Source organism: Oryx dammah, unplaced genomic scaffold (genome assembly GCF_014754425.2).
Source record: "Oryx dammah isolate SB20612 unplaced genomic scaffold, SCBI_Odam_1.1 HiC_scaffold_10, whole genome shotgun sequence".
Taxonomy (NCBI): domain Eukaryota; kingdom Metazoa; phylum Chordata; class Mammalia; order Artiodactyla; family Bovidae; genus Oryx; species Oryx dammah.
Genome location: NW_024070194.1, coordinates 8,097,748 through 8,115,962, shown reverse-complemented (window position 1 = coordinate 8,115,962; position 18,215 = coordinate 8,097,748). Strand labels below are relative to the sequence as shown.

The 18,215-nt window shown below is 43.7% G+C and overlaps 1 protein-coding gene across 1 annotated transcript in view; it reads right to left on the bottom strand.

Moving 5' to 3' along the window:
• The window catches only part of SLC13A3 (solute carrier family 13 member 3), an 84,216-nt gene that overhangs the window by 34,933 nt on the left and 31,068 nt on the right, over positions 1-18,215 (bottom strand). The window contains exon 3 of the mRNA XM_040248201.1: positions 17,747-17,910. Coding sequence (XP_040104135.1) covers positions 17,747-17,910 — 164 coding nt within the window. The remainder of the gene's footprint in view (positions 1-17,746; positions 17,911-18,215) is intronic.

Here is an 18,215-nt window from a genome sequence, read left to right as displayed (position 1 = left end):
GTACTATTGACCATCAGCTTGGGGTAAACTGAATAATATAGAACAATATCTTTGCTCCCATGAAAGCACTATTCTAGAGAGGAGGACTGACAATAATCAAGAAAGAAAACTTCAGGTGTCAGGGAATGTTTAATTTTAAGGAATCCTATATGTTGTTTTCTGTTTCTCAGGGGCCTTCTGTTCCTCATCAGTTCCCGGAAAACAGGAACGAGCAGAGCTGCACGCAGTTCTCAGGACTGAGGTCATAACCTTTTACTTTTCTATAAAACTACGTAGTCATGTTCCTATTTCCAATACATGGGTTGTCTTCTGGTGCTGTGATGATTGTTATTCCCCTAGTTACTGTTGTTATGGCCCCATGACGATTGTCATTTCCTTGGTTACTGTTGTTATGCATTTGCTTTCCGTGGTTTTGCTCAACTTTATATTTTTCTGCCTAAAGCTTCCGTGTATAACAATATATACGCACACGCCACCATGATTAAAGCACCCTTGTTCCACTAGAGACTTGGGTCCCCCACGTCCTTCTTTTCTTCATCTTCTTTTCATCAACTCCTGTCCCCAGGTTCTGGTCTGTCAAGACCAAAATAAGTGGCGCCTGAACAGGGACCTGGAGTATGCCCTTGGCAAGCTGATGGAGTGACTGTGGACCTACTGAGGTCGGTAAGTGTGGGGTAATGGGACAAATGGCTGGGAAGCCCCACCGCTTTTCTACTTTGCTTCATCATTTATTTAAAGCTCAAGGACTCTCAGTTTCGTGTCAGTGAATAGAGGCTTGTCTCCAAATGGTAATTGAACATAATCCCTGGTTCCCTGATGAAGATAGTTTTGATTTAGAGATTTGGATGAGCCACAATATGGAGAAAAAATATTCCGATAGATTTCTGGCCCTTATGGGCCCTCATTAAAGCTGTAATTTTGCCATTTCAAGGAAATTCTAGCCCCCCAATATTCGACAACACTTGTTACATGAATATGAATTAACTTGTTACATGAATATGAATTAGATGATGAAACTTTACAAAAGGCCCAATTAGAACAACATAAAATATTTCAGAATTTTCCCACCAGCACTGCTCTGGTTGCCCCAAGTGCTCCTCCTCCTCTTACAACAGATGCCAAACCGAAGGTCCTCTCAACTCAAGGACAAGATGACTCTGATCATGACTCTTCTGAGGCTGACAATACTTTCCTCAATGACAATGAAAGCCTTTAACTTGTACTCGTATTTATGAGAAAACACTATCTACTCGTTCTCCTTCACGACGAAGGCTTTCTGGATTGCTGGCTTTACAATCTCGAATCTCTGAGGCTGATGACTTTTCTGCGTTTCCTGTCTTAAAAAATCCTTATGCTCAAGGCCAAATTATACCTCAACACCAAGACATTGATTTTTCTCACATGCAACACATGAAAAAAGCTGTAACTATGTACAGCCCTCATTTTGCCCTTTACTAAGGAACTTTTAAATGCTATGGCATCTTCTATCGGAAATTTTGTTCCTTATGATTGGCGACTTTTGATAAAGGCTCTTCTTAAGCCAGGAGAACTTCTTCAGTGGACAATGTGGTTTCAGGATGTAGCCTGAGATCATGCCAATTCTAATGCTCGAGCTGGCGCTCCCCAAAACCAAATTACTTTTGAAATGTTAACCAGTCCAAGGCAGTTTGATGCGGTGAAAGCCCAAACACAATGCCCTCCCTTACTACATGAGCAATTGAAAGAAGTTGCCCTTGAAGCTTGGGATCAAATTACTCCTCAGGGAAAACCTAAAGGCAGCTACACAAAAATATTTCAAGGACCTAACGAAGCCTATGCTGTTTTTTAAACTAGATTGGAAGTTGCTATTTCCCATAGTGTTATTGGAGAAGAAGCCAAAAGGCAACTAGGAAAACTGCTTGCTTATGAGAATGCAAATCAGCAATGTCAAAGAGCTATCTCTCCCATCCGTGAGACTGGGGCTATTATCGACTATTTGAAGGCTTGTCGCAATTTAGGACCATAAACTCAAAAAATGCAAATGTTAGCTGAAACAATGGCTTCTGCCTTTAAGAAGGAAAATGAAAGATGTTTTGCATGTGGATATAAAACACATTTAAAAAAAGGATTGTCCTAAAAAGCACACACACAAAATTAAAACTGTTGAAAAACCCCCAGAAATTTGCCCTCATTGCCATAAGGGGATACATTGGGCCAGGGAATGTCAGTCTAAATATAATGTTGAAGGAAAGTCTATTTCGGGAAACTCCAAGCTGGGGACTCCTCACGTCCCCATCAACAAAAACCAGGGGCAAACTTCATCTTTTCCCTCAAACCCTCAACATCTGGCAGTGCTGCCATTGATATACCAGGCCTAAATGATTTTCTCCTTTTTCCTCAAGCAGTCCCTTTTAGAATACCTACCAGACTTTTTGGACCCCTATCCCCACAAACCTTCAGTCTTTTACTTGGCCAATCTAGTCTGACTTCTAAAGGAATTACTGTTCACCCTGGAGTAATTGATTCAGATTATAAGGGAGAAATTCAAATTATGATGTCATCTCAGATATTATGGCCATTTAAAAAGGGAGATAAAATTGCTCAATTACTTCTTTTACCTTACATTTCTATTAACTCCTCTGATGGTATGCAGACAGATAGATTTGGCAGTACAGATCAAAAACAATCCTTATGGACATCAATTATATCTGAATATACCTGACCAAATATAAGTATCAAAATTAATGGCAAAAAAAATTTCTGGTCTTCTTGATACTGGATCTGATATTACTATTATCTCCAAACATTTATGGTCCAAATCTTGGCCTATCAATTTCTTGCCAGATTGCAGGAGTTTCTCAGACCAAAGTACAAGAGGTTTATCAAAGTGTCCAAATACATCCATGTGAGGGACCAGAAGGCCAGCCCACAACATGATGACCTTATGTGAAAGATGCACCCCTTAATTTAATTGGAAGAGATCTACTTATGCAATGACAAGCTCAGATATGTATTCCACATTTTTCCTAGGGGCCGCTGCTCACTTAACAAACAATGCAATTATTAAAATTACTTGGAAAGTTACAATCCTATTTGGACAGAGCAGTGGCCCCTTACAAAAGAGAAACTAGAGGCTGCTAAGGAACTTATCTATACACAATTGAAATAGAAACATATTGAGGAATCTTATTCTCCTTGGAATTCTCCCATTTTTGTAATAAAAAAGAAACCTAGCAAATGGCGTCTCTTAACAGACCTTAGAAAACTTAATGCATCTATGAAACCTATGGGTACATTACAACCAGGAATTCCATCACCTACCACTATTCCTCAAAACTGGCATAATATGATTATAGATTTACAGGATTGCTTTTTTACTATACCTTTACACCCTCTAGACTGAGAAAGATTTGCCTTCTCTCTTCCTTTTCCTAATCACATTGGGCTTCATAAATGATATCAATGGACTGTATTGCCTCAAGAAATGATTAATTATCCCACTATGTGTCAATATTATGTAGCCAAAGCCCTTGAACCTGTGGGAAAACAATTTCCTGACTTTCCTGTTATTCATTATATGGATGATATATTGTTTTTGGCTCCATCTGTTTTAGAGACTCAACATATGTTTGATATAGCTCAACAATGCTTAAAAGACTCTGGATTAATTATTGCCCCTGAAAAAATTCAAACCTCTACACCTTACCATTACTTAGGATCTATTGTTAATAGACAACATATTACTCCCCAACTAACACAAATTCGTATTGATAAATTATCAACCTTGAATGATTTTCAAAAACTTTTAGGTGATATAAACTGGATTAGACTCTCTTTGGGCATTGCAAATTATCAACTGACTAATTTATTTAATACTTTGAAAGGAGATCCTGATTTAAATAGCCCTCGTTCACTTTCATAACAGACACGAGAGGAATTCTGTTTAGTACAAAATAAATTACAAAAACAATTTCTTACTTGTATTAGGCTTGAATTGCCTTTAGAGTTGTTTAAAACTCCCCTCTCTCCATTCTCCCACCAGACTTCTTGCCCAACAAGAACATCCAGTATAATGGATCTATATGGCAAAACCAATATAAAGTAAACCAATATTGTAAAGTAAAATAAATAAATAAATAAAATCTGAAAAAAAAAAAGGATCTATACCTATTTTAGAGGGACAAAGTCACGCCCTATCTTGATTTAATCACTCTAATAATTATCAATGGGAGAAACAGAACTAAGACTTTGATTGGCTCCAATCCCCATAAAATTGTATTACCTACTAATGAAACTCAATTTGAAAATGCATTACAAACTTCTACCAATTTTCAAATAGCCTTCTTAGACTATTTCATTTCATTTATCCTTCTAATAAACTTTGAAATTTCTTCAAAAATACTGAATTTATTATCTCTCACATTGTTACATCACAAACTATACCTCAAGCTGATGTTTTCTATATAGATGGGACTGAAAACTCTAAAGCCTCATTTGCGTCTCTCAAAAAATATAAAGTCTTTTATACTAAATTTCATTCTGCTCAACAAAATGAATTATATGCTCTTATTCAGGTTATTCACCTACATCCTTACCCTATTAATACAGTTTCTGATTCCTCATATTCAGTTTTTATATTAAAAAATATAGAAACTTCTACCATAAATTCTAATCAATCTATTATTTGACAACTTTTTCTTGAATTACAATCCATTATTATATATTACTCATATTCGAGCACATTCAGGCCTTCTCCGTCCAATGACTCATGGTAGTGAACAAACTGATAAACCTGTTTCTTTTCTACTCCCAAAGAACAACATGCTCTATTACATAATAATGCTGGCTCCTTATACCAGATTTGGAAAATTCCATACTGCCATGCTAAAGAAATCATCAATAATTGCTCTACTTGTAGACTCCAACATCTTCGACCCATTTCACAAGGTATCAATCCTCAAGGATTACAACCCAATGAATTATGGCAAATGGATGTGACTCATTACCCTGAGCTTTCTCCATCTTCTTTTTTACATGTCTGTATTGATACAAACTCTTCTTTTATATGGGCCACACCTCTTTGAGGTGAAGCTACACAACTTGTTATAACCCACCTGTCAGCTTGCTTTGCAGTAATGGGAACACCTAGTTCCATAAAAACAGACAATGGTCCTGCTTATATCTCTAACCAATTCAAAAAATTTTTGCAATCTTTTTTTTAATCAAACATATTACAGGCATTCCTTATAATCCACAAACATAAGACATAGTTGAACGAGCACATCACACACTGAAACTACAAATAAAATAATTTAAAAAGGGGGAATACACAGGAACAATTCTATCTTCTCTATCCAGAGCAGACTTTACTAGATTCCAACGAAAAGACTCTGATGCTAGGAGGGATTGGGGGCAGGAGGAGAAGGGGACGACAGAGGATGAGATGGCTGGATGGCATCACCGACTTGATGGACGTGAGTTTGAGTGAACTCTGGGAGTTGGTGATGGACAGGGAGGCCTAGCGTTTTGCAATTCATGGGGTCACAAAGAGTAGGACATGACTGAGCGACTGAACTGAACTGAACGCAAGATATTCTTTAATCCTATAGCTATTGTTAATACAGCTTTATTTGTTTTAAACTTTTTAAACTTACCACAAGGAGATATCTTGACAAGAGCAGAAAAACATTTTGAGGAATTGAAGGACACTTCTCTTCCTCTGCCCATTTGGCATGAAGATGGGCTAACTAAACAATGGAAATCTGGGAAATTAATCTTACAGGGAAAGGGGTATGCTTGTATTTCTCCAGATGGATCCAACGAACTCACCTGGCTCCCTCTTCAGAAGATCTGCCCCAAGGGAGGCTCTGGCATTCAAAATAAAGATGAAACCAAAAAACCCCCAGGAGGAAGAAATTCCAGTACAGGCCATGGCGGCTCTGAAAATCTCCAAGAAGACCAAAACATTCAGGTTGTGATGAAAGTGGTGGAGCAAGTAAAACTGGGCAAAGCAATGGAAGTGACTGCAGAGTGGGGGGGAGCAGCAGGTAGACTCGTGATCAGGTCAACAGACGAGACATATGAGCTGATGGCATTTGAGCTGAGACCTCAAGGATTCAAAGGAGTCAATCATACGAAGAGTTGTGGGAAGAGGGACTGGGGCAACAGGAACAGCAAATGCAAAGGCCCTGAGGTGAGAGTGTGTCTGGTATGTTGGGAAGCAGAAGGAAGACCAGTGGGGCTGGAGGGGCCTGATGGTGAGGGAGATTAGGAGGAGGTGGGAGATGGGGCAGGGGCTGGGGTAGCAGAAAGTAGTCTGGATCACACAGAGGTCTTGGGGCTCACCATAAGAATTTTAGCTTCTCCTCTGAGCCAGTTGGGAGTGGAGCCGGGGAAAGTTTGAGCAGAGGAGAGTCAGAAAAGGATATGACTTCATTTCTAAAGAATCCCTTGCTTGACAGGTCAGCCTCCCCACAGGAGAAAACTGAAGAGATTAAAATTTCCTGCAACTGAAACCATCACCAAGAGCAAAAGATCCATCCCTGGGCATTGGAAGTGTGATTAATAACTGAACACATGGGTTCAGGGGTCAAGTTTCCATCAGTAGCTTTGTGACCTTAGGTCAGTGTGGTTCTCAGCTAGGGTTGATTCTGCCTCCAAGGGACACTGGACAATGTCTGGAGAAATCTTTGGTTGTAGCAACGGGGATGAAGGTAGTGGGGATGCTACTGGTACCTAATGGTCAGAGGTCGGGGATGCTGCTAAACATCTTGTAGTACATAAGTCAGCCCCCAAAAGAAAGAATTTTCCCATCTAAGATGTCTAATAGTGCCAAAGTTAAGAAACTGGCTTAGATAAATCCCTTAATCTCCTGAATTTCTTTAATCCATAAAAGTAATAATTCCCCTGGGGTTATCAAGAGAATTAAAGAATTGATTTATTTGCTATAGACAGAATATTTTCATTCCCTCCCACCCACCTCCAAATTCAAATGTTGAAACCGAATCCCCAGTCTGATGGTGGTGTTAAGAGGTAGTGCTTTGGGAGGTGACTAGGTCATGAGGGTGGAGCCCTCATCAATGGGATTAGTGCCCTTATAAAAGACCTCACAGAACTCCCTTGCCACTTCTACCATGTGACTACACAGCCAGATGACAGCCAGGCGGTCTGTGAACCAGGAAACAGGCCCCCAACAGATGCTAGATCTGCTGGTGCCTTGATCTTGGACTTTGCAGCCTCCAGAATAGGGAGACATAAGTACTCAGCCTGTGGTATTTTTGTCGTAGCAGCATGAACAACTGAAACACCATTTAAAGCAAGGACCAGCAAACTTCTTCTGCAGAAGGCCAGGCAGTAAATATTTTCGGCTTTGGGGGCCATATGATGTCTGTTGTAACTACTCAAATCTGCCATGGTATCATGAAAGCAGCCTGAGATAATACGGAAATGAATAAGTGTGACTAAACCTTTATTTTTGGACACTGAAGATTTCACATAATCTTCACATGTCATAAAATCTTCTGCTTGATTTATACAACTATTTAAAAACATAAGAGCTATGCTTAGCTCACAGGCTAGATGAAAAACAGGTGGCAGGCTAGATTTGGTGCACCCAAGTTTGCCAGCCCCTGAGTTTAAAAATTTAACAGGAATCTGAGCACTAGTGAGGATTAGGAAATGTGGGTTACTATTAAGAAAGTACAAGAAAATGGCCCCTGGAGTCTGGAACTGGTCTGACCCAGCTACAACACAGCATCCTCTTGTTGGAGCTAGATAATCTTACACATCACTGACTCCAGTCACTCTGAGACTGATAAAATGAGGCAGAGTGAGGACACTGTGATCTTGTTTAAGCACAAAGCCACTTGCCACCCACAAAATACCAAGCATCCCCTTCTCTTGCTAAAGAAATGGCTACTTCTTACCTAATCACAGAATTGTCCACAGGTTTTTGTTTTTGTTTTTGTTTTTTTCTGTTTGCTTTTTGGCTGAGCTGGGTCATCCTTGCAGTTGCGTGGGCTTAGTTGCCCTGCGACATGGGGGATCTTAGTTTCCGACCAGGGATCGAACCCATATCTCCAGTATTGCAAGGTGGATTCTTAGCCACTGGACCACCAGTTTCTGACAGCACCCAACCTAAAGCAAACCCTGCTTCCTTAGGTCTCCATCCCCACCCCAAATGCCCCAACCAAAGTCCGAATAGTGAGAGGTTCTTTCTAATATCTCTGAGTTCTTTGTCATTGTCCACGGTGTGTGTTTTTCCTCACTGCAGCAATGATAACAAACTCAACCTGTTTAACTACAAATGCACTTTGGCCACTTTGGACAAAGGAGGAAGGGTCTAGACTCCAGCTCTGGCCCTTTCCCTGTCTCACCTCAGGGGCTTGGGAAAGTCTCTTCCTTTCTCCACTCTGGGCTGTTCTTTTCCTGCTGGTACGAGGGAGCAGGGTTCCACCGTGGCTGACTGTTGTTTTTACTGTGCCTAAGGCTAAATTCAGATCGTATCACCCTGGGCCATGGAAAGGGCCTCAGGGCTCCCATGGTGGGAAGCTCACATTCAAATGCAACGCCTGAGGCTGGAGGCCAGGGCCTAAAGCAGGAAGTGAAGGGTTGTTCATAGGACACTGATGCTGGGGTGGTGGGGGGATGCAGAGTCACTCCCTGGGGGCTGACCAGACAGGGAGAACTCTGACCCAGTGACTCCCAGCTGCCACTCATCCCTCACTCACTCTGTACCCTTCTTAACTTGGTCAGGAACAGCTGTCCTGCAGTATCAGATACTTGCAAAGCTCACCAGCATCTCAGGTATAACCACAGCCCGCCCTCCTCAGCCCTGGATGAACATTAGAATGTCCTGAGAAAGCCCAGATCCCACTCTGGAGGTTCTGGTTTAGAGGCTCTGGGACCTCAGTATTTTTCAAAAGCTCTACAGGTGGTTCTGTTGTGCAGCCAGGATTGAGAAAGCGTCCTTGAATTTAGATATGCGGAACTGATGTCTCCAGTGGCTGTCCATGACCCTACGGGGTAGGGGGTTGTGTGTGCTCACCAGTTTGCCACAGTCCCCACCTGGCCCCTTTCTCATCCCTGAAACCTGGTCGCTGCCAGCATCAGATCTGGAGAGCCAGATATAAAACCCTAGGGCTGCAGACAAGGCATGCATGCATGCTAAGTCACTTCAGTCGTGCAAAGTTGACTCTTTGCAGCCCCATGGACTGTAGCCCACCAGGCTCCTCTGTCCATGGGATTCTCCAGGCAAGAACACTGGAGCAGGTTGCCATTCCTTCCTCCAGGGGATCTTCCTGACCCAGGGATCGAAACTGGGTCTCCTGCATTGCAGGCAGATTCTTTACCGTCTGTGCCACCAGGGAAGCCCACAGACAAAGCAGAGGAGGATATTCACACACACACACACACACACACACACACACAACTGTAAACAGTAGTTATTGGTAGCAATTAAGATTAGGAAGGAGAGACTTTATTTTTTCTCTATGCAAATTAGTTCCATTCCATTAGTAATGTGAAACAGTTTGATACCAAGTATTATTTCCCTCTAATTACGATGTCTTTAACACAGCCGTTGACTGTGTGGATCACAATCAACTGTGGAAAATTCTGAGAGAGATGGGAATACCAGACCACCTGACCTACCTCTTGAGAAATCTGTATGCAGGTCAGGAAGCAACAGTTAAAACTGGACATGGAAAAACAGACTGGTTCCAAATAGGAGAAGGAGTACGTCAAGGCTGTATATTGTCAACCTGCTTATTTAACTTCTATGCAGAGTACATCATGAGAAACGCTGGACTGGAAGAAGCACAAGCTGGAATCAAGATTGCTGGGAGAAATATCAATAACCTCAGATATGCAGATGACACCACCCTTATGGCAGAAAGTGAAGAGGAACTAAAGAGCCTCTTGATGAAAGTGAAAGAAGAGAGTGAAGAAGTTGGCTTAAAGCTCAACATTCAGAAAACTAAGATCATGGCATCTGGTCCCATCTCTTCATGGGAAATAGATGGGGAAACAGTGGAAACAGTGTTAGACTTTATTTTGGGGGGCTCCAAAATCACTGCAGATGGTGATTGCAGCCATGAAATTAGAAGATGCTTACTCCTTGGAAGGAAAGTTATGACCAACCTAGACAGCATATTAAAAAGCAGAGACATTACTTTGTCAACAAAGGTCCCTCTAGTCAAGGCTATAGTTTTTCCTGTGGTTGTGTATGGATGTGAGAGTTGGACTGTGAAGAAAGCTGAGCGCTGAAGAATTGATGCTTTTGAACTGTGGTGTTGGAGAAGATTCTTGAGAGTCCCTTGGACTGCAAGGAGATCCAACCAGTCCATCCTAAAGGAGATCAGTCCTGGGTGTTGATTGGTAGGACTGATGTTGAAGCTGAAGCTCCAATACTTTGGCCACCTGATGTGAAGAGCTGACTCATTTGAAAAGACCCTGATGCTGGGAAAGATTGAAGGAGGAGGAGAAGGCGACGACAGAGGATGAGATGGCTGGATGGCATCACCGACTCAATGGACATGGGTTTGTGTGGACTCCGGGACTTGGTAATGGACAGGGAGGCCTGGCGTGCTGCGGTTCATGGGGTCGCAAAGAGTTGGACATGACTGAGTGACTGAACTGAATAACGATGATGATAAGGTCAATGAAGATGAAGTAGAAAAAAAAAATTGGAAAACCAAGGTGCTACTCAGCCCCTCATCCCTTTGCTTCCCGTGACCACGGTGACTCACATGACCACATTAAAACAGGCCAAGGTCTCCAAAGATTGTAACTTCCCCGGGTCCAGAAATCACTGGCTGGTTAGGAGCTTGGTGCTTATGTAAGGTCTTAATCAAATAATAACAATCCTGGAGCTGGTATCAGGCAGGGGGAGCTGAACATTCACATTTGTAATCTTACAGCAGTCTGGAAACAACCTGGGAGAGCTGGGCAGGGTTATTACCTTCCTCTTTACACGTAGGGAAACAGGCCTGGACAGATAGGGTAAGGTTGGGATTGAGATGACCCACTGGGTCATCATAATGACCCAGTTGAATTTCTGGGGCAGAGTTTTTAATGGCAGAGTTGGGCTTGTTCCCAGGACTGTTGATTTGCCACCCCTGAGTCTCGCCCCATCTCCAAAGGCACCTACCTGGCTCAGACTTAGAACAGCTAACTATAATGTAACCTCCCCAGCATGACTGAAATATTCTTGAAGTTTGGCACATGGAAGGCCCTTAGGAAAGAGTTCTTGTGTCAAATTTGGAAAAGAGCACCTCAGGGAGAACAAAGACCCCCAGGGTAGGGAGGTTTACACCTGTGCATTTATTTAACACTCACAACCACTTGGGCAGTAAGGATTTGTATCTCCATTTTATATATTAGGAAACTGAGGCTTAGAGCAATTCAGTAACTGGTTTGTTTATTAATTGATAGATTCCACACATTTATTGATCACCTACTACATGCCAAACAGTGTTCTAGGTGAACAATACTATAGTTCACAGCAAGGAAAAGGATGGACAGAAACTCCCGTGGAACTTGGGGTCCATGGAGATGGGTAATCAACAGATAAATCCTTCTCAGTTAGGAGTCATGGGAAACTTCAATTTGAATCAAGGTGTAGGGTCTTATTACCCACTCTTTCTGATTCTTGGAACCCTTATACTGGTTTTTATATAATGGCAGCTGTGTAGCTGCCACATATTACCCACGTCTGTGTGCCAGGATCTCATTTCTCATGTATGCTTCACAATGATATACACAAAATGAGAGGCTTTGTCCTCGTTTTATAGATGAGAAAAGAGCCTTGGGAAGAGGCCCCTCTCACAGCCTCATGAATGAAGAGGGAAGGAGAGAGCAGTGCTTAGCTCAGCCAACAAGACTGCTTTTGAAATGATGGCATCTTTGGCATTCCTAAAGGAAAGACATAGGTGGCGAGCCAGCTTTTTTTCTTTCTTTTTAGTTAATTTATTTGGCTGTGCTGGGTCTTAGTTGCAGCTTGAGGGATCTTTAATTGCAGCATGTGGGATCTAGTTCCCTGACCAAGGATTGAACCCAGGATTGAACTGCATTGGGAGCATGGTCTTAGCTACTGAACTACCAGGGAGGTCCCGAGCCAGCCTTCTTTGGGCAGAAAAAAGGAGGGGAAAGCATTGTAGAGTTTAGGTTCAAAAGCCTGGTGGTCCCCTTATTGGCTAAGGGGCTTTGGGCAAATACTTCACCATTCTGTGCATCAGTTTCACCCTCTGTGAAATGGGCCACCCCTTCAGGGATGAAGTGCGAGATCTAATCGGAGCATGTGTTGTAGAAGGATGCTGGAGAAGCCACCACCCATGCGGCCCTGGTCCCCCAGGCAGTGCAAGGAGCCAAGTGTGTAACAGAACTTCAGAGAAGCAGGGGGCTGCCCTCCAAGACTGAGGACCCGCAGGGTCTTGTCCAGCGAGCCCTGCCCTGCCCCAGGCTCTATCTCGTCCTGGCACGTGCCTGTAAGCACAGATTCCAGATTCAGACAAAACTCGGCAACTAACGCACCATGTTGCTTTGGGCAAATCATTTTGCCTCTCTGACCCTCAGTCTCTTCATCTTTAAAATGGGGATGATCTTCTACATAGTACGGTTATGAAGATTAAATGAGGGAATGGGTCTGAAAAATTTAGCACAGGCACAGGGCGTTTTTAGAAAATGGCAGCTCACATCACCCTCACTGTTGTTGCTCTGGGTTCCCCTCAGGGACCTCGAGCCTCCAGGAGCCTCCACCTCGGCCTGGCCCCTGACCAGAGTCTCCACTCCGTCTACCCCTGCCCTCTCCTCCTGCCACCAGGACAGAACACAGAAAGTGGATGAAAGGGAATGAATGTCTCTTTGCCCTGGAATTACCTGGTTTAGGTCTGAGGGCTGATCATTAACCAATCCCTGCTCTCTGATCCCACCGCCTATGAAAGCAGGTGTCTGCTCCCACCCCCCGCCGGGTCTCCTGCCTCCCGACATCCTGCAGAGTAAGGGCAGAGACTCTGGATCTCACGCTGTGTGTGACCTTGGGCAAGCCCCTTCCCCTTCCTGAGTCTCAGGTTTTACTTCCTCTTTCACATAACGGTCTTTCACACTTTTTTCCCCCTTTGCCACTAAACTCTTGGGGGGTGGAAAAAAGACTTCTGTGGGAGGTAGATCAACAGAAGAGCACAGGCTGTAAAGTCAAGCAGACTGGATTCAAAATACCAGAGCTGCTGTTTTGAAACCACGTGACCTTGGGGACTACAATCAACCACTTTTTCAGTTTCTCCCTCCTCTTCCACTCCTCTAAATGAGGTCAATGCGAGTTCCATGTCATTCAGAGGTAAGGCCCTAAGATGAGACCTACTTAGCACGAAGTAAGTGCTCAACAAACATCGGAGACAGTTACTTGGAAGCTCAGGTATAAAGTATTATAAAGAGGGAGCAGCTGGGTTGAAATGAGGAGAAGGAGCAGAGTTAACTACTTGCTGCCACCCCACAGTGACTATGAGGCAGTCTCTTGGAGCCCTAGGACTCAGGGGAAACAGTTTGAAAACTGACAAAGCCAATACTGAAAAGTGAAAGTGTTAGTTGCTCAGTTGTGTCCGACTCTTTGTGACCCCACAGACTGTAACCTGTCAAGCTCCTCTGTCCATTGGATTCTCCGGCCAATAATACTGGAGAGGGTAGCCATGCACTTCTCCAGGGAATCTTCCCAACCCAGGGATCAAACCTGGTCTCCTGCATTGCAGGCAGATTCTTTACTGTCTGAGCCATTACTAGGCATCTGCTAGGGAATACTCGAGATCTGCACACTGTGGTCCACAGGCTGAATCCTGCCTGCTGCCTGCCAGCTATGGTTTTAAGTGGATGGAAAAAAATCAGTAGAAGAATAAAATTTTGTGATGTAAAAATTATACAAGGTTTTAATTTCAGCACCCACAAGCAAAATTTCATTGGCTCACAGCCACACCCACTCATTTACATATCATCTATGGATGGTTTCTCCCTGCAAGGGCAGAGTTTGAGCAGTTGTGACAGAGTGGCCAGCAAAGGGTTAAATATGTTACCGTCTTGTCACTTACAGAAAGAGTTTGCTGACCCCTGCCATAGAACATCTCTTCCTGCCCCCATGGAAGACTTTGACCTTGTATAGATCACACCTTTGCCACTTCATCAACAATGTGATTGATTCTGGACATACCATGTCACCTCTCTGAACCTCACCTGTAAAGGACATAACTATTTCTAGCTTTCAGGGCTGTCATGAAAAGAAAATAAGCAAGACCATTGACTGCATGATGGAGAAATACCCGTATCACAGTAAGTGAGATTAACTCAGATGGTGTGTTCCTGCGTACTCAGTCACTCACTCGTGTCCACCTCTGCAACCACAGGGACTGTAGCCCCCAGTCTCCTGGAATTTTCCAGACAAGAATACTGGTGTGGGTTGCCATGCCCTCCAGGGATCGAATCTATGTGTCCTGCGGCTTCTGCATTAGCAGGCAGATTCTTTACCACTGAGCCTCCTGGGAAGCCAACTTAGATGGTACATGAATCAGAGTTTAGATTTTTAACAGACAGGTAATTATTTTCACGCATATTCGAAGAAACAGCACACACAAGGCTCATGGTTTCATAGATAAGGCTTCTTGTGTTTGTTGGGGTAAATGATCGAAAGGTACTGCTGCAGACCTACCGTCTCAGCTCTCAACACACACCTTCCATTTTTGGGTCCCAGGTAGCATCTGTCATCTGCAGCATCCTATTCACATCTCAGCCAGATGGAGTAGGAAGCAGGCAGGGAAGGGCCAGAAGCTGCACACACCATTCCTACTCATACCCCATTGGCTAATCGTGATCACATGACCATATCTAATCGTGAGGGAAGCTGAGACATTCAGCCTTTTCTCTGCACAGTCATGTGCCAAGGTGGGGGTTCTATTATTAAAACTGCAAAGGAAGAATTGAGATTGCAATCTCTGCCCTCTTATATATCAACTTAAAAACCTCCTTTTGAAACACATCTGCGTAAACATCTGAGTTAAATCTGAGTTAAATTCACCCATTCCAGTCCATCTTAGTTTGCTGATTCCTAGAGTGTTGATGTTCACTCTTGTCATCTCCTGATAGATGGGGAAACAGTGAAAACCGTGGCTGACTTTATTTTTCTGGGCTCCAAAACCACTGCAGATGCTGATTGCAGCCATGAAATAAAAAGACACTTACTCCTTGGAAGGAAAGTTATGACCAACCTAGACAGCATATTAAAAAGCAGAGGCATTACTTTGCCAACAAAGGTCCATCTAATAAAGGTTATGGTTTTTCCAGTGGTCATGTATGGATGTGAGAGTTGGACTATAAAGAAAGCTGAGTGCCAAAAAATTGATGCTTTTGAACTGTGGTGCTGGAGAAGACTCTTAGTCCCCTGGACTGCAAGGAGATCCTAAAGGAGATCAGTTAGATCAGTTCTGGGTGTTCACTGGACTGATGCTAAAGCTGAAACTCCAATACTTTGGCCACCTGATGTGAAGAGCTGACTCATTTGAAAAGACTCTGATGCTGGGAAAGATTGAGGGCAGGAGGAGAAGGAGATGACAGAGGATGAGATGGTTGGATGGCATCCCTGACTCAATGGACATGGGTTTGCGTGGACTCTGGGACTTGGTGATGGACAGGGAGGCCTGGCGTGCTGCAATTCATGGGGTCACAAAGAGTCGGACACGACTGAATGACTAAACTGAACTGTGTAAACAAAAAGAAAGATGTTTTAAAGCAGATAGGATATGGCAGCCATTTGGAAATTAGGAAGGGAAGACCAAGGGAATCACAGAGAAGCCAGTGAACAGTCTTGACATCCCTGTGTCTGTGAAATGACCTGGCACTGCCCTTCTCTGACAAGGAAGATAACCCTTTGTTCTTTAAGTCACTTGCAGACAGGCATCCTCTTATCTGCAGCCAAAAGAATTCTCACTGATGCTGCTGACTCCACAGGGGAAGGGAGTGGGCTCTGTAGCCAGGCTGCCTGGGTGCAAAGCTGTGCTCTGCCATTTGCGTGCTGTGTGACTCAGGGAAGTCAATTCTCCTCTCTGAGCCCTCATTTAGTCATTTAATGATATGGCAGCCACTTGTGTTTTGTCGCCTTTAGAACACAATTTCTGAGATTTAACTGAGTCTAATTCCTCAGCTTACAGTAGGTTCTCATTCTGTGTTGCACGAGGCCACTCTTATTTATTTATTAATTTGGTCCCTTTTATCCCCATTTCCCAATTCCATCCTTTTCAAAGCAACCCCTCTGATGCATTGAATGTGTAGCTTTTCCTTTGTTTATGTTCTTGCAAAATGTTCTGTCTTTTGTAAGTATTTTTAATTTACATAATGGTGTTGTGTTCTCTTGGGTCGGCCCAAACATTTGTTTGGGTTTTTCCATGAAGTGTTACAGGCTTCCCTGATGGTTCAGTTGGTAAAGAATCTGCCTGCAATGCAGGAGACCCCGATTCAGTTGCTGTGTCGGGAAGATACCCTAGAGAAGGGATAGGCTACCCACTCTAGTATCCTTGAGTTTTGCTGTGGCTCAGCTGGTAAAGAATCCGCCTGCAATGTGGGAGACATAGGTTCGATCCCTGGGTTGGAAAGATCCCCTGGAGAAGGGAAAGGCTACCAACTCCAGTATGCTGGCCTGGAGAAGTCCATGGACTGTATAGTCATGGGGTCGCAAAGAGTCAGACACGACCAAGCGACTTTCACTTTCACTTTCATAAGGTGTTACAGAAAGCCCAATGAACTTTTGGGCCAAACCAATATAACTCATTTTGGCTTTCCCAATCACAACTAGGTTTTATGAGATTTATATAAATATGCATGAATGCTAAGTTGCTTCGGTCGTGTCCAACTCTTTGTGACCCTATGGACTGTAGCCCGCCGGGCTCCTCTGTCCATGGGATTCTCTAGGTAAGAGTATTGGAGTGGGTTGCTAATGAGAAGGTGCCCTCTTCCATATTCTCAACCCAGAGATCAAACCCACATTCCCTGTGGCTCCTGCATTGCAAGCATATTCTTGACTGTTGAGCCAACGAGGAAGCATTATATAACTTTATGTCCCTCTGAATCTTTCCTCCAGAAAGCAGTTCAGTGGTCAGTGAGAGTGCTCTCCACAATCTACCTCCTCCATTACTGGCGATGGTGGCCATATCTGAACCCTGGCCCGGACCCAGCATACCATAGGGACTGCTGCGCCAAAGATGGTCACATGACGTGTGTCTCCTTCTGGACTTTTGGTACTTGCATTCAGGGCTAAATTTCTGCATTCCAGGGTATATGAACCCTTAATTTGATTAAATATTTGCAGAATGCCCTTAGGAAAGGCTGATTGTTCACACTCTGTAGCAGCAAAGAGAGTTCCAGTGGCCCCCATTCCTGCCAACATTGGGCACTCTCCAGCCTTCTTATTTTTGCCAATCTCACTGAAGTACATTTCGTTGTTGTTTCAATTTACATAGTGCCTACTTCATAAAGGCTGTTTTGAGAGGCCAAGGAGGTAATGTACGTAAAGTGTTTAACTCATTGCTTAGTACATAGTAAATGCTCAATAAATACACTTTTAAAAAAAGGTACCGTGGTTTGATTTAGCTAATCCTCAGTTATTCTCATTATGAAACTTGGCACATAGTAGGTGCTCAGTAAGTGCATCCCCTCTGCCTTCCCCGACACCGCTCGCTTGATCATCCTACTCTCCCACCCTGGTGGAGTTGCTCCCAGTCCCTTCCCACAGACTCACCCACAGTCTCTTCACTCTCCCAGCTGAGGTCCTTATGAGAATCCCTGTGGCCGAAGAGACTCTTCAAGATGGCATTGGCGATGGGCAGCATCATGGCGGTAGAGGCAGTGTTGCTCAACCACATGGACAGAAACGAGGTGGTCGCCATCATCCCCAGGATGAGCCTGGGAACAGAGGGAGTTAGGGGCAGATCTAGAACCGGGGCCCCTGGTCCCAGTTTGCCTCCCACTTGTCTACAGATGGAAAGTCAAGACCCAGCGAGGATGAGCCAGTGACCAGTGGAAACCAAATCTGCTCACCATGCTTATTCTAGCTCTTAAGGAAATGACTAGCTGTATGTAAGTGAACTGACCTCAGGTACCCAAGGTAAAATAGTTCCAGAGGGGACCCAACCCTAAATTTTCTCTCCTTTGCCCCCAAATCCTTAATGGCACCCATTGCAGAAAAAAAGATGCCTTGACACCAAGAT